The following is a 16,285-nucleotide window of genomic DNA, read 5'->3' as shown; positions in this document are numbered from 1 at the left end:
CAACAGCAGCTGTCGCTACAGCACAAGAATCTTCATTAAAGACAAGCTGTGCGTATGTAAGAAAATATTTTTAAACAATATATTCATTTAAAAGGCATCTCACTAAACAGATCTTCTGCCTGCAGTGCTGGAGTTACTATTAGAGTTACGCATGACCTCACTCCCTACATTTTGTGTGTGGCTGTGCCTGTTGTGAAAAGAAACCATTTTGTGATTGCGTCCTCCACACTGTAGCAGAAGTCCAAGGGTGCCTGCAGACACAAAAAGGTTGGGGACACCGTACTACACTATCAATCACGGAATGCAAAATGTACCCCCATTTCTACTGCTGCAAATTCTCATTGCACTAGGGGTGTGCAACAAAAAAAAAATCCGTTTTCTCACTTTGGAATTTCCGAAGCAGGGAAAAAAGTCAGAAATAAGAGATTTCCAAAATGGCAAACTTCCCGCCCAGCTGCTTATTTCACTCGATGGGAGGGGGACAAGGGGGTTCCCTCCTCCCCCTCCCATCAGGTGAAATAAGCGGCAGGGATAAGTTCTAGCCACTTGCTTCAGCTGGACGGCGCGGAACCCTCAGCCTCCTCCTCTGCCAGTCAGCTGAAGTGCTTTAAACTTTAAACTCTGCATCCTTGCTTCAAGTGGTGCATGGGGCGCTTTAAACTTTAACCCCCCTGCCCTTGCGCCAGCTGACTGGCGGGATCTGCCTTTCAGCTGGAACAGGGACACAAAACTTAAAGCGCCCCTCGCAAAAGCAGCAGGGGGAATGTCCAAGGTTTGGCAACCCCCTCCCCACGGACTTACACTTCCCGGGATCCTAGAGGCAGCAGGGCCAGCGAGGACAGCATGGGTGGTGCTGACACAGCCAGGAGGACCAGGAGCAGCCGCTGCAGCAGGGAAGGCAGCAGACAAGTCTCCCGGCCCGCCCAGGAGACAGGAGGCGGCGGGGATGACAGACCCAGCACTGGCTGCCATGCAGAGTCTTGGAAGAACAGCCAGTGCCACGGGAGTGATGGCCGCACTGGCAGGATAACCTGCTGAGTCGGTGCAACCCCTCACAGCCAGAAGGTCGGCCATGGGAAGCCACCAGATGCCGCCAACGCAGCCTACAGAGGCACTGGCCAGAGCAGCCCCCAGGGAGCCAAGCCAGCCCTGGAGTGAGGGAAGCAGCCAGAAATAGGAGCTGCTGCTGCCAAGTCAGCAGAAGCTGCAGAGCCCAGGAGGCGGGGCCATCTCAGCATCCACAATCCCAGCAGCACCACTTTGTGCAGCCTGTCCCATTGGGCAGGGGACAGGGGAGTGGTTAGTACAAGCCCCACAAGAGATGCCCAATTGAGCTAGGGGACTGCCACTGCAGGCTGGGTGGAGGGTAAGGTTTGGAGCCTGGAGGACGGGCAGTCATTGGCCCAGGGAAGCCCTGGAGCAAGGGCACAAGCTTAATGTGCCCTGCCCTTGCTCCAGCTGACAGACAGGCTCCACCAGTCAACTTACATGTGGCATGAGGGCTCCACCAGCCAGCTGAAGCAAGGGCGCAGGATTTAAATGCACCCAAAGCTTTCTGAAGCTATCTGAATCGCTTCAGAAAACATTTGATTTGGGATTCCCAAATCGTACACCCCTAAGTCTCACTAATCTCCCTTTAGTCTAGTTGATTTATATCTACCATATAAATGGGATGCTCAAAGTAGCTTACAAGCATAGTTCCCAAATATACAAGCAAATGAGCACAACATTACACACAAAACAAGCCTCAGCAACTTAATAGTATAAAATTAATGGTTCCACAGCTAAAATCTGACAGTATGGAGGCAAGATATGTAATCCCTAAACAAATTAAAAGCATTCCCAGTTTAGAAGTTAGTCATGTCATACACATTCCATGGCAGCACGGAGCTAGGGTGAAACTCAGAACATGGGCAGTGTCCCAATGCTTGCTCTGTAAAGCTCTGGAGCCAAGTATCTGTTGACTTGTATCCTTCCATGCTCGCACTCGGTCTCTCATGAGATAGGGGGAAAAACTCTTTTTAAATAAGAGCCAAAACACACTAGAAGAAATACCTAGATTCAGCACGTGTTCTCTTACCTCAAGGTTTGCCGGGATCTGTAGGCGTCCTGGAAGCTTAAAGTTTAGCATTTACAGAGCAGCAGGAAGGGAAATACAGGCGCCTGTATTTTCCTTCCCCTTCCTGCTGCTCTGTAAATGCTAAACTTGTTCTCTTACCTCAAGGTTTGTTGGGAAGTGCAGGTGTCTTGGCAGCTTAAAGTTTAGCATTTACAGAGCAGCAGGAAGGGGAAGGGAAATACAGGCACCTGTATTTCCCTTCCTGCTGCTCTGTAAATGCTAAACTTTAAGCTTCCAGGACGCCTACAGATCCCGGCAAACCTTGAGGTAAGAGAACACGTGCTGAATCTAGGTATTTCTTCTCGTGTGTTTTGGCTCTAACAAAGTGCTTGATCCTTGGGTGGAAGGGAATTCCTTACATAAAGACTCCAACTCATCAGAAGTCAAGCACAGACACTGACAGTCCCTGAAGGGAGGAGGAGAAGCTCCAGCAACCAAGAAGGGGATCAGCTTGCCTTCTCCACTCATACCAATACACTCACTCCCAGCTGAGGTGGACCCAAGACCCTCTTTGACAGAATTATACTGGGGAAATTGCATTAACTGGAACTTTTCAAGTGGTGCCATTACTGGTTCTGATCCAATCTAGAGAAGAAGCCTGACTAGACAAAGTTTCCCCCACAAATCCTGACCCCTGAGTGGTTTGGCTCAGATGCCTAGCCAACTAAAACAGGTACTGTGAACTGTGTGTGCTCAAAGGAGCAAGCTCTGTATCAGCAGATACCTAAGATTAGAAAAGGGGTGATAAGAAAATACATCTTATCTGCTCTCTCAGGCACCTATGTTTTTTAAAGGAGCGCTCAGCACCAAGATACAACCTTATCCTCTTATATGTTGCTAATTCAGAGCAGTGGAACAGTACTGGGACACTCAACACAAATACTAACACACTTCACGTCCACTTTTTCCTGTTATTTAAAGGAAATACAGACCTGTCCCAATTGCAGGGAAGGCAACAGAGGTGAACTGTCTTTGTTCACATTCCATGAGGGTTTTAGAAACCTGTGCTTTTATATCATTTTGTGGGACAAGATGGATTATATTTTTACACCTCAGGTTACCCCCTTTCGTGCATATAAGATTGTTGTGAGGCTGCAATGCTGAAAAGGAAAAGAGAACATACAGAACAATTATTCTAGAGGCCTTTCCAGACCATTTGTTCATGGTTCAATCATTACAGATTTGCAGTTTGTCCCCAACACGTGCATCAATTCTGCACTGGCTGTAGAATGCAGCCGTTTCAATTTCCTATACAGTAGAGCTATCAACTAAACACTCAGCACCCACTACAAGCTTTTTCCACTTCCCCCCCTCAACAGGTTTAGAAGCTTGCAAAGATTCCATTAAAAAGTAAAGTACCATGTGGGTGGATAGGAAGTGGCCTAACTCTCCCTACATGGCTGGCAGTGACAGCCCACCACTCCTTGGCCCCAGAACGGGGAGGAGATGGGTTCGTCATCACCCAAGAGCTCCTCCTTGCCCCCTTCGGCCTTGCTGCTTCCAGTCTTCAGGAAACAGGGTTGGATTCCTGTCAGCTGTTACCTTCCTGTTTCTAATCATGGCCTCACAGCCTCTGAAGGCCCTATGTCCAATCTTGCTTTCCCAAGAGACTGCACGACTGGCCTCCCACAGGCATTCCCCCAATCCTCCTCTACCAAGACTCACCCCAAGATGTCCTTCCTGGGCAAGCCGTGCCCCTCCATGGCCACCCTGTCACCAGGGAGGCAATCTCTCCCACCCCAGGCACTCTTCAGCTGAGTGCCTGGCTAAGGTTTACAGTGTCAAACCACCAAGGCCCCAACCAGCCCAATGCCCCCTGTGCTACCACCCCTATCAGTGTCTGGCAGCCATTTAAAAGCTTGCTCCGTGGTGCTCTTGGCTGGACAGAATTAACACCCATTGCCACTTAGCTGGGTGTTGAGTAGGTGTCAAGATGGGCTGGACAACCACCTGACCTCATCACTGGGCCAGGTATCAAGTGGGTCCTTAAGAGTCCACCTCTCCCATAGAGCACCAGATTGGGAGTCATCCTCCTTTCTCTCTCTCTCTGCAAGGGCCGTCATTAATCGGCAGGAGGAGCAGTGCCACTGTCCTTTAACATGCCAAACACCACAAATTCACTGCAGCAATCCAAATCCATTTGTGGAACTTCTTGCTTCCAATTTTCATTTTCTGCTTCTTAATTTTTTTTTGTGCTACCAACTAGTTTGTGTTTGGTAAGGCTCTTCCCACAAACTCTACATCAAATGTCCTGGATTGGAGAGGAGCGATTGCTACCTCAACACATACTGCTTGCTGCTACTCTTCTGTGAGACCATGACACTAGATACCAGGTACAAAAAATGACCCATTGGTTTTGTTCTTGTGGCACCAGAAACAATAACAACAACAAAAATCCCACAGTATAAATTGGTACTAGAAACAATTACTGGTTATCAAACACAGCCAGAATTTGTGGATTTCCAAGCTTCATTCATGTTAGGGGCACACAAACGAGGCCAGTGCAAGACACTCATGTTTTCCGTTATCCTGTGCAGACTAGAAGGCAATTTAGACTGGACAACCAACAGATAATAGAGCTTCTTGCCAAGTTATAGAAGCCAGTTTAGCACTGGAACTGAATGATTAGAAATCTCACAACTATTTAAGGACTAATCTTCACTAATGTCTACTCCAACAAGAAACGGAAGGACTGCATGAAGCATGGCAAACAACCAATTGATGAAGTCTGAGCAATTCATACAGTCCTCTTTGGACATGCATGCTCTGACCCTACCCCCCAAATCAAAGTCTTGCTGACGAGCACCACATAGTAGTCATCTGTTACTGCAAGGGGTCCACGAATCCATCTGTGCACTAAGCACTGTTATTTTGATCTTTTTGTCATCATGTATTTTCACAGTCCACGGATACAACTACTATCATGTGGAGGTCTGCCAAAAAGGGTTCCTCATACACAGAAAGATTAGGAACCATTCTTCTAATTAAAGCTGACTTCTACCTAGCTGAGCACATTCGGCTGCCACCACAGGTCCAGCTCCATCCAGAATTGCTTTGGAAACGCCTGAAAGAAAGAAAACCACTTTTGTCTGAGAAAATAAAAATTGCATTGCATTCATAAGAAGCAGATGAAGATGGCGATTCTTATCAGTTTGGTAACAAGTTTCTCATAGATTGAGTCGGCACATGGCACTTTCCAATACTGTAATAATCAAAGATTATCTTTCACCAAAATAAACAGAAGGTGACAACTGAGGCACCCTTTATAGTAATAATACACTCATATTAAAAGAACTGAAATAGTATACACTGAATACAGGTATCCAGCTGCACCCAAACTACAGACAGCAAACTCCAGCAAGGGGGGGGCACAGAATTAACCCTACAGCTTATTTCACATACCATTTTTCAGGTTAAATGTTGTATTGCTTATGTTCACTATAACATCTGTAGCTTCCTGGGTAATATCTCCACATGCTACCTGCAACGTAACTGACCCAATCTGCATTTTATGAACTCCAGCAGTTGGAGCTGAAATATGCTCACTCGAAGCTGAAAGAAAAAGCAACCTGTCAGTTCTAAACCACAGAATCCTGAGAAAAAACAAGCAGAATCTTTCACATTCCTAACCTGTACTTGCTTGGAGTTTACTTTTTTTGCCTCTCAAATCATCACTCACCCAAGGGCCAAACTGCATGTTATGACATACGCAAATCTGCCACAGGGGCTCACAGTCTCATTGAAGCTGTGAGTTCCTGGTGAGAACTCTATTTAAAAAGCTTCACAATGGTCTATTTTGGATCAGGACTATGGCATGGGGAGGAAGAACTCCTGCTCCCCCCCCAGCCACAGCACCATTTTCCCAAGATGGAATGGCGCGGGGAGGGGAGAGAGACATTATTTACTATATTGGTGTTGATAGGGCAAACAACATCCCCATGGTGCCATTTCTGCTCAGAAAAACAGTGTGAGAGGAAGAAAGAAGCCCCTTTTCCTCTGCATTATGGCTCTGAAACGAACTGGGCCACTGCAACACTTTTAAATGGAGTTCCCACTGGGAACTCACAGCTGCAAAGAGTTATCTTCCTTATTGGTCCTTGTCACCGTTCCTCACCATTCCAAATAGATATCCATCTACTCATTTCCTAGGAGCAACTGGCCATGGCACTTGTGAGAATGGAGGCTAGCAAACCTTCCTCCCCCATTCTCTGGATTCCCACTTGCACTGAAGATTAGGAAAGTGACAGGAGAAGTCTCTCCCACTATATCTTATCCTCTCCATATCTCAGAGCAGTTGAGAAGAGTACTTGCCTTCCCTTCAAGACCAGGGGAAGGGTCGCATCTAACTAGTGACAAGGACTGAGACTGGCTAGTAAACCAAGCTGATATTCACAGGCATTCTATAAAAATGGCTTCCAACTTGCTCGTGAAAATGAGATTCTAGATTTACTAATGGTTCATGACACTGTCCATCCATAAAATGAACTCTGCAGCTTCAGTTCCCTTTGAGGTCATGCAGAGAAGGGAGAGGGGATTTAACCTTTCAACCTCCACAACTGAAATGCATCCACATTTTTAAAGTGGAAGGAAAGACTGGTTTTTAAGATATATGTCTCCCCCCTCCGCTTAAAATGTTAATAGAAGTCTGTTTCAACTACCTAAATGTAACAGAGGTAGAAGAGTTAAACGTTCTCTGCACACCCTCAAAGCAAACTGAAAATACCAGAGCTGGTAAGTAGAGAAATATGAAATCTTTGTCAGGTGTGTTTGAGTCATCTCGCACCAAGGAAGCTACCCCTCGTCTTTAGAAAGATAGGATTTACCTTGTGAATCCTCAAGCAGTGGCATGGCCCCTGGAGTGCCACTGTGGTCCACATGCAGTCTGCTGTTTAGTTCATCTGTAAATGCCTAGAAGAGATACAGTAATATTTATTTATTTTAAACATTTGGTAGCTGCCTTTCTGCCACACAGGAACTCAAGGTGGCTTCCATTATAAATAAAAACAAAGTTTAAAAACTGCAGTTTAGACTGTCAATAACAAAGTTAATTAAAAACCATCTTCAGCTGCCTCCTGAAGATCGATGGTGAAGGGAGTAAGCACACTTCCCTGGAGAGGCTGTTCCATAATCATGAGACTGCCACAGAAAGGCCTCTCTCATGTACTTACCAGGTGAGCTTCTTCAGCTGATGGGACAGTCAGATGAGCCTCTCCCCTATGTTCCTGCCTTAATTCCCAGGCAGGAACATATGGGAGAAGACAGTCCCAAGCCATGTAGGGCTTGAAAGACCAATTGTGCTCAGGAGCAATTGCTATAATATTTGGGTCAGATGCTTCTGATTACTGGCCCCAACTAGCAGTCCACCTGCAGCATTTTGGACTAGCTGACACTTCTGAAGACTCTTCAAACACAGACTTCTTCCAATGGCTTCATATAGTATGGGGGATAAGACTGAACCTTGCGGAACCCCACAAGTCAATGGCCGAGGGGCAGAGCAGGAATCCTTCAGCACAACCTTCTGAGACAGATCTCTCAGATATGACTCAAACTACCTTAACACAGGTGGTATTAGGCTACAAGTCAGCATTTAGAGGGTTCCCCCCCGCTGAAGTGTGTGTATATTTATTTATCTGTATATCTCTATATCTCAGAAGGAGTTCTATGGTAATATCTGCTTTGGAAATCAGGGGCTGTGGTTCAGTTCCTAAGTAACAACCAGACCCTGGTTTGGTGCTCCAGTCCTTGTGCTCCAAGTTCCAGCTATAGCAGAGTCCAGTGGCACTTTAGAGACCAACAAATTTAAGGGTGTCTGAAGAAGGGAGTTCTGACTCTTGAAAACTTACACTCTGAAAATCCTGTCGGTCTCTAAGGTGCCACTGGACTAAAATCCTGCTGTTCTACTGCAGACCAGCAAGGCTACCTACCTAAAATTCCAGCTATGGTCCTGATGATCAATCCACAGTTTGGCTGTTCCATACAAACCCAGGCAATTGACTGCCCTATATTATAACAGTTTACTGAGGTTGGGATTTATTTATATTCTCGTCTCACTGAAATGTGAATTAAATTAATATATATTTATTCATAGCTTGCTTATCTCACTGAGGTTCATGTTGGGTATGTATTATTCAATAAGAGATTTACACGCTGCATATTTTAAAAAGTTTAAAACTATGAATTGTCTTGCTTTGGGCCAACACAGCTACCTGCATCATCAAAAAACATTATTCAGCCACAGCAATTTTTACTTGCCAACTATTATTTCTGGAATATGTGGGTGGATCAAAATGTCATCTTCTACTATACTGTTTCTTATGGCTTTCCACATCTCAGCAGTCACTTGCCAACACAGGGCTGCACTGCTTCAAGGTCTTCTTGAAAGACAGGCGCCATGTAACAGAGAAGCAGGTATGGGGAAGTTACCTTGATACTGTCAGTGTCACTTGGATGCAACACAAAATGAACCTCTTGAAGGGACATTGGATTCTTTTTCTGACTGAATTGGAACACTTCATCAAACATCAATTTAGCAACAAGAGGCTTGGGAAATCCTAAATTACCAGTCCCAACTGCTGGAATTGTGATGGAAGTCAGAGAGTGCTGTTCAGTGATGGTCAAACATTCTTCAATAATTTTCCCCAAGTTCTGAAGGGAGGAGTAAGAGAACATGATTATTTTAGAACCTGCAGTTTAAATGTTTTTCACACATGGTGTTTAGACTCATATAATTAAACATGCAGTAAACTATAACTCCTACATTGTGGAAAGGTTATGTGGTGTCTGTATGGCTGGATGAATAATGTACCTATTTCTGACATCCCAGAAAACAAACTGGCCACTGCACTGGATGAAGCACATGCCTAGAGCTCGAAGGAAACACCAGAGGCAGCTAAGGGACTTCAGTGCAGACCTTCAAGCATGGCTTAACTATGTCTCTCAAGAACAACTATGGTAGAAATGTAATTACGAAACATGAGCAGCCAATTGCAATGGGCAACTGTGGAGTACTGCACAAAGAAGCAGGCATTGGTGTTAAGGGACAAATATGGGTGCATGAGGACCCATGCCCAAATCCAGCCAAGTCACACCAGTCACCAAGTAAACATGAGCAAGTCTCAGTCACTCTCACTTGGTATCTTTCAGGATTCTTGACTCACATAGGCTCAATGAGCAGTGAAAAAAAATATATCCATTTAGCCATTCAAAGTATATTGAAAAAGATCCAATACTACCTTGTCTTCGGATTTTTGACCTTGGACCCAGCCAGGTAAAACTGCATGGAGAACATGAGAGCAACCCAGAGCGTAGCCTTTTGTTTTTAACACACAGCCTTCTTTAATGCTTCTTCCTTGGCCTTGTGTGATTAATTCCCCTTGGAGCCCTGGCCCTGCCCTGCCCAGCAGAGCTCTGGAGAGTGGGCCTTTATCAAGCTTTAGGTCACTGGCAACACTGTTGACAATAACATCTGTCTGCATGTTGTGAGAGAGAGAGAGAGAGAGCGCCCTTAGTGACTGAAAACTTACAGATAAATGTACTCTGCACACACCAGTATGTTTTCTACAATTTACCTGAAACTATAAGATTCTCAGTATTGTAATACTCCAATTGAGAGTACCTAAAAATAAAGCTAAAAAAAATATGGTTTAACCAAACATCAAAGCACAGAACAACCACCTTAACCAAATGAGCCATTTTTTGTTCCTGTATAACCACCCCTACCCAGGAACATCCCTATGGATGGGCTTCTGGTTAAAGCCAGTGCCAGGAAGCAGTCCAGTGCCTTCCAACTATTTCCATTAGCACCACACACAGAGATGCCCTCTGACTCAGTAGAAAGTGGTATTCCCCTTGCAAAGACCTCCTGGCCAACCAGTCCTCCTTGATACACAGGAATACACCCAGAAGCCAAGTCTCAAAGCTCTCAAAACAGAGCTCAGTCAATGTTGGTCAATGTCAAGAAAGATGCTAGCAGAAAACATGCACTGAATCTGACAGAGATTGCTATAGGGCCCTCTGAAAAACCTACAATTTGGGGACGATAGCAGCAAAGAAAGTCATTTCTCTAAAACCATCGCATCTAGTCCACAACAATCCCAATTGTTATCTTGACATGTGCTAGCTCCTAAATCTGAGCCTTTACTGTCTCAGGAACAGAAAATTAGCTATGACATTTTGCAAAGTTTTATGCTATTAAAATAACACAAATATGTTTGGATCTGGATGTCAGCCATAACATACACTGGAGAGAAGAAACATTTAATACATTGTCTGTTCTACTTATGGACCATTTTGACCCAGTTACCATGTTGGATACTGACAGTATCCTGGGGTTGTTTAAGGCCACCACTTGTGCACTGGGTCCTTGCCCATCTTTTATGTTAAAATCATGCAAGAACCACAATAATGTGCTCTTGATGACTCTCATAAATCAGTCATCAACTCGGGGCACCCTTCCTCAGCAATTCAAGAGGTTGTTAGGCATCCACTACCTAAAAAAACCATTCCTAGATAAAAATGTTGTGGCCAATTATCTCAAATCAGCCCATTCTGTGCAAAGTGGCTGAGAGAACAGTAGCTGACCAACTCCAGGCCTTCTTGGTCAATTCCATACCTCGGGCCCTTTTAAGTACAGTTTTAGGCCAAGCTAAGGGATGGAGATGGCTCTGGCGGCTCTAGTTGATGACTTCCACCTAAATGTAGACAAAGACCATGCTTCATTGTTGCTCCTCCTGGATCTACCTGCAGCCTTTGATGCAGTAGACCATGTCATCCTGCTGAGGCGTTTGAAGGCAGAAGTAGGTACTGGGATATGTGCCTTGGACTGGTTTAAATTGTTCCTCATTGAATGGACTCAAAGGAGACCAGCTATCCTCAATGTGGGAATTATCTTGTGGGGATCCACAAGGCGCAATCTTATTCCCCATGTTAGTTAACCTCTATATAAAGCCTTCAGGAGAAGTCATTTGTAGCTATAGAGTTGGATGCCATCAATATGCGGATGATACCCAGCTCTACATCTTATTATCCAAATCCCCTGGTGATGCAGTAGAGGTACTGAGTTGCTGTTTGATAGCTGTTGTCAACTGGTTGAAAGCACACAAACTATTTGAACCCTGACAAGACAGAAGTAATGCTGGTTGGAAAAGCAGAGATTAGAGACTGGGTATTAATTGGCTACATAATTTTTGTCTAAGGATGGTTTTGAAGCTAGAACTCTTTGATTTTCCCTTTAGGGAACTACGTGTGAAATAAATGTTGCCAATGCCTCTTCCCCCTACTCCAAATGTTGCTAAAGGAGTCAATAAACCACTCAGGTAGAGGAATGGCCAAGGGCACTGTCACTGGGCACTAAGACAAAGTAGAGAGATATTCAGTGACATCTGATAAAAACCAACACTGGTGCCATAGCAGGAAACAAGGAAACTGTGCTGGGTGAGCACTCCGCAGCAAACAGTGTAGACCTACTACTGCTCCATGAACAGCGAGTTCTTTTTTTTTTTTACTTTAAGGAGATTGTAGCCCTCTTAGACTAAAAAAGGGAGATGTTTTAATGTTTAAAACTGCGCAGAGAGTAGAAGCATATTGATTCAGACCTGGCATTGTTGCCTTTCTCTGCCTTAAGGCTCACTGGTCCCTTAAAGTAGAATGAAGAGGTAGCTTTGAGATATGTGCAATTATGCTTCCCTTGAACTCAGAAGCAAATTGGTACCTGTCATAAGGTAGACAGATAAAAGGGGCGCACAGGCCTCTATGAGGTCTTGCCTTTGGCCTCCTGGGTTCAAGACAAGCCACAGTGATGGTGTAAAGAAACAGGTGGCTGACCTGAGATGGGGACTTGTGACCATGTCCACTGCTCTCCATTTGTTTTTTTTTTAAAGCAGTAGTAAAGCAATGAATAGCAAAAGTTAGGGACAGTTACTTAATGCTTGTCACTCTAGAGTTAAGGCTACTGTGCAAGGTGCAGAAACCTTTTTAAAAAAAAATTTGAAGTAGAGAAACTATTATTTACTTACTAGAAAATTTATATGTCACCTTTCCAGAGACCTGATCAAGAAGACAGAAATGTTCAGTTTTGCATTTCCTCCCAAGTTGGTTTCAGAGTTTTCTAACTTCATATTTTACTTCTGCATAGTAATATAACAAATAAATGCCAAGAACTTAAACCCTACTGCACGTTATAGTGCTAAAGGCACTACAGGTGGTCTCTCCCAATATTTATGATATTAATCGTAACAGCATACTTACTGTAGCATCTTCAATCCCTTTTTGGTGTAGTATTATCATCAGGCCTTCAGCAGTAGTTATTCCTTGATGTTCTAGTCTTCTCTCTCTGTGGTAGTTACCAGTTTCAGAGTTCGATGGAGAGGATCTGCCTTTCAATGGGGATGATCCATCTCTGAATACTTCATTTAGGGCATCAGTGACAACCTGAATTGTATCCTCCTTAATATCCACAAGGTCTATCTGTTTGAGGCAGCCTGTCCCAGCAGATTCTTCCAAGCTTTCTTTGATGGCTGTCACAATGGAAAGGGCACATTCTCTTAGTGGGAATCCAAAGATCCCAGAGCTAATGGCAGGGATGGCTATGGAGCGATGATTGTATGTTTCTGCCAGCCATAAACTTTCTCTCACAGCTTTCTTTAAGAGCCGCACACACTTTTCTTTCTCAGAACTTTTCCACCGTGGCCCGACTGCATGAATCACTTGTTTACATGGTAGATTCCCAGCACCCGAGATAACCGCACAGCCAGGTTTCAAACGTCCAAACTTCCTCACTAGTTCATCACATTCTCTTTGGAGCTCAGGGCCTGCTTCTTTTAACAAAGCATCTGCAAGACCACCAATATGCTTCAGGTCTTCATTTGATGCATTGACCACAACATCAGCTGGATAATGGGTTAAGTCAGCCTTACGAACAGCTACGACAATGCCGTTTCTCATCTTAACTTCACAGCACAGATTCCCATGTCCCTCATGAGCATTCCCATTGTCATTGTCTTTTTCAGGTTCTTCCCCATCTTCTTGAAGCCTGATCAAGCAATTAAATTGTTTTGCCCCTGTGATATACAAATGTTCTTGTTCCTTGAACAATGCTCTGGCTCCTGGTTTATCAACTATCATTCTTGTTGCACACAAAGATGACAGGAGTTTTTGCATGAGATCAAGTCCTTTCAGCACTTCTACACGGGGACCATCAAGGGAGATCAGTCTGTGACTTTCCTGCGTACCAAAATCAATTTTCACGCCATGCTGTACTAGACAGTGCCAAATGCAGTGTTTTTCCTTCTCCACATACATCGTAACTGCCTCAGAATTAGTCCTGATGGTTTTGTGTACATAAGTGTTGGTATCAACAAAATCAGACAGCTTTTGAGCAGCAAAGGCCACCTCTCTGAAATGACCTGCTATGACTATTTGATCCTCTAACTCGTTAATTATAATTGCCTCACCAGAACAATTATGAGCCTTGTACAAACTGTCAGTCAGTTCCCTCCACTCCCTCTTCTGGAGGACTGAATTGTCTTCCAGTTCAATACATTTGTAGCTCAGATGCTTCCTCATTTCTTCTTCAGCTTGTAGAAGGTCATTAGGAGATATTCCTGTCAGGAGGACACTCTCCTCCTGGAGCTCGTAAAAGGCATTAATTTTTTTGGCCCAGAATAAGAGTTGTGACAAACTTTCATTATCCACATGTTGTAGAAAAATTAGTATGTAAGCATGAACATTGATAGGCTTCTGGGCCATACTGGATATTCTTTCAAGGATATCACTTTTTAGTTTAAAAGCCTCAGTAGGTACACCAAACAGAATTATACACTCTTTTGAAGCATCATAGGAAATCTTTAAGTCTGGGTACTCCATACTAATCCTTTCCTCTAGTCCAGCGTTTTTTAAAATGGTATACTTTGCAGCAACAACTGTTATAATCACCTCTATTGCCTGCCTCTCTCTCTCAATTTTTTTAACAGCATTTCCTATAAGCACTTTCATCTCTTCCTCTGCATGATCTACATCTTCCACTGCACCCACCAAGACAACTATTCCTTCTGGAATATCTGGGATGATCAAAATGTCATCTTTTACTACACTGTTTCTTATAGCTTCCCACACCTCAGCAGTGACTTGACATTTCAGTGTCTTCTGCTTTGATAGAATCTGAGCAAATTGGCAGGAAGCATCTTCACTCCAAGTCCTGGCCAGGAATCTTTTTTGTTTGAACAAGGCACGTGAAGGACAAATTTTAACTTCCATGTGTGCACAATGTCCTGTCGGCCACTCTATCTCACAAAAGCAGTTGGCCATTTCATTACTTATTTCCTGAAGTAAATGCCTATTCCACTGTAAAAATCGCCAGTGGTATGGATCCAAGGAGATTCTGACTGGTTCTGGCATTTTAGGTTGTGGCCTCACTTTCCCATACAGAGCTGTGCCCAAAGGGATGTAGTATGGATGAACAAGAACTGGCAGTCTGTTGAAATAATGTTTCTGTGCCAAAACGGTACCTACATCTTTTAAAAGAGGAGGAGAGGAGAGAGTCACAACAGTTAGAAGAGAGTTTCCTAGAAGTCTGCATTGCAAGTTATGATGAATACAGACTCTAAAAAAGTCAGGACACTGCTGCATGCGCTGCAGTCCTTAAGCTTGTTGATAATGAATAAGACCTCCCCCCCCACATTTATCAACATATTTAATCCCTAGCATGGCCCCACCTGTGGGAACTTAAAATCCAGAGATTGAAGCCATGAACAAAAAAAGACAGATCTTTCTATAAACTTGAAATAAGCCCCAGGTTTGCAGAAAACTTTGAACCCTAAAAACAAAAACAAACAAAATCCCAATACCATTGGGGATTAACTCTCCCCCCCTCCCCATAACAGTAGAAGCAGCACCTGCACCTTTAAGAAATAGATGCCATCGGAGATCACAGTAGTCATTGCGGGAGTTACCAGGCAACCACATTAATATTGCCAGTCTTCAAACCTTGGTTTTGGTCAGTCAAAGGCAGGGGAGAATTATTCTCAGGACAAATTTGGTCTCCTAGTCCACCCCAGCTTCCCTCCCTCCTACCCTGGATAACAGACTCATTAGGCCAGGCCCAGCAGTAACCACTGGGCAACTTGCTACCATGCATCTGAGCACATCACCCTCATGCGGTGGTGGTTACTGGACAACATGCCTGGGCCCAGGGGCAGCCTCCACACAACTTGTGCAACTTTGCCAGGCCTGGCAGTTGCTACCATACAACTCAGCTGAATGACTTACTACTACATAACTTCGGTAACTGAGACAGACTTTTCCCAGGGAAAGTCTGAGAGGAGGAGGGAAAGCTGTGAGACAATGTGGAGTAATGGTTAGAATGTCAGACTAGGATCTGGGAGACCACAGTTCTAATCCACCTACTGCCATGGAAGCTTGCTGGGTTATCTCGGGCCTGTCAACCTAACCTACCTCATGGGGTTTGTAGAGAAAAATGCTTAACTTTCTTTTGTATTTAGCCTTTCTGAGGTAGAATGGCTGCTTAAAACTTTGGTCAAGAGGCCTTGCTATTCTAAGACATTTTCTAGCCCACAAACTCCCCCTTTTCTGCTTCTAGCCGTTTCTCTTGAGAACGGAGATGCCTCTCGCTTCTCGAACACTCTGACCTTGCAGATTAGATAAGACACTCAGAGCGAGAGAACCTCCATGGCCAGACAGTAAACCAATTAACATTCTTGCTTCATGAAACTAATTGCACCTGCAAGATGGGAGGGGGTGTCTTGGACTGCAGCCATACACCTAACTCCTTTTTTGCACACAGTCACTTTTGACTATGAGATCACACTCTTGCTAGCCGATTGGTGGACCGGCCCTCCCTTCTCGGGTGGCAAGAATGGCATAAAAAACCCATTACCAATAATGGACCTCAGATTCTGTCTGGGTTGCAGTAACCACTATTGTAACTCGGTCAGTTTCTCAAACTGGCTCTGTCTGGGGATGGACGTTCCTGAACCCATCCATTTTGCTGTGCTATGAAGCCTGACTGATTTTGCCTCTGTGACCAGAGATTTTGCCTTTTGCCTTCTTGACAACTTTGACAATCTACTTCTACTATGATATTGGTATGTATAAGTTAGAGCAAATAAAGCTATAGGTATTTTTGTTTTACTCCTCACAGTCTGTCTTGTA

The 16,285-nt window shown here is 44.3% G+C and overlaps 1 protein-coding gene across 3 annotated transcripts in view; it reads right to left on the bottom strand.

Moving 5' to 3' along the window:
• LOC129323748 (protein mono-ADP-ribosyltransferase PARP14-like) overlaps positions 1–16,285 on the bottom strand; it is a 43,116-nt gene that overhangs the window by 9,786 nt on the left and 17,045 nt on the right. For 2 of the 3 annotated variants that reach the window (XM_054970386.1, XM_054970389.1), the window contains 7 exons: positions 12,365–14,628; positions 9,352–9,588; positions 8,543–8,764; positions 6,943–7,027; positions 5,522–5,671; positions 5,121–5,183; positions 3,052–3,219 (listed from right to left, as the gene is read on the bottom strand). In XM_054970386.1, coding sequence (XP_054826361.1) covers positions 3,052–3,219; positions 5,121–5,183; positions 5,522–5,671; positions 6,943–7,027; positions 8,543–8,764; positions 9,352–9,588; positions 12,365–14,628 — 3,189 coding nt within the window. The remainder of the gene's footprint in view (positions 1–3,051; positions 3,220–5,120; positions 5,184–5,521; positions 5,672–6,942; positions 7,028–8,542; positions 8,765–9,351; positions 9,589–12,364; positions 14,629–16,285) is intronic. The other variant, XM_054970388.1, reaches the window with a different exon arrangement.

The sequence above is a fragment of the Eublepharis macularius genome, chromosome 2 (genome assembly GCF_028583425.1).
Source record: "Eublepharis macularius isolate TG4126 chromosome 2, MPM_Emac_v1.0, whole genome shotgun sequence".
NCBI lineage: Eukaryota > Metazoa > Chordata > Lepidosauria > Squamata > Eublepharidae > Eublepharis > Eublepharis macularius.
The sequence above is the reverse complement of the archived record's forward strand: the minus strand, read 5'-3'. Positions and strand labels throughout refer to the sequence as shown.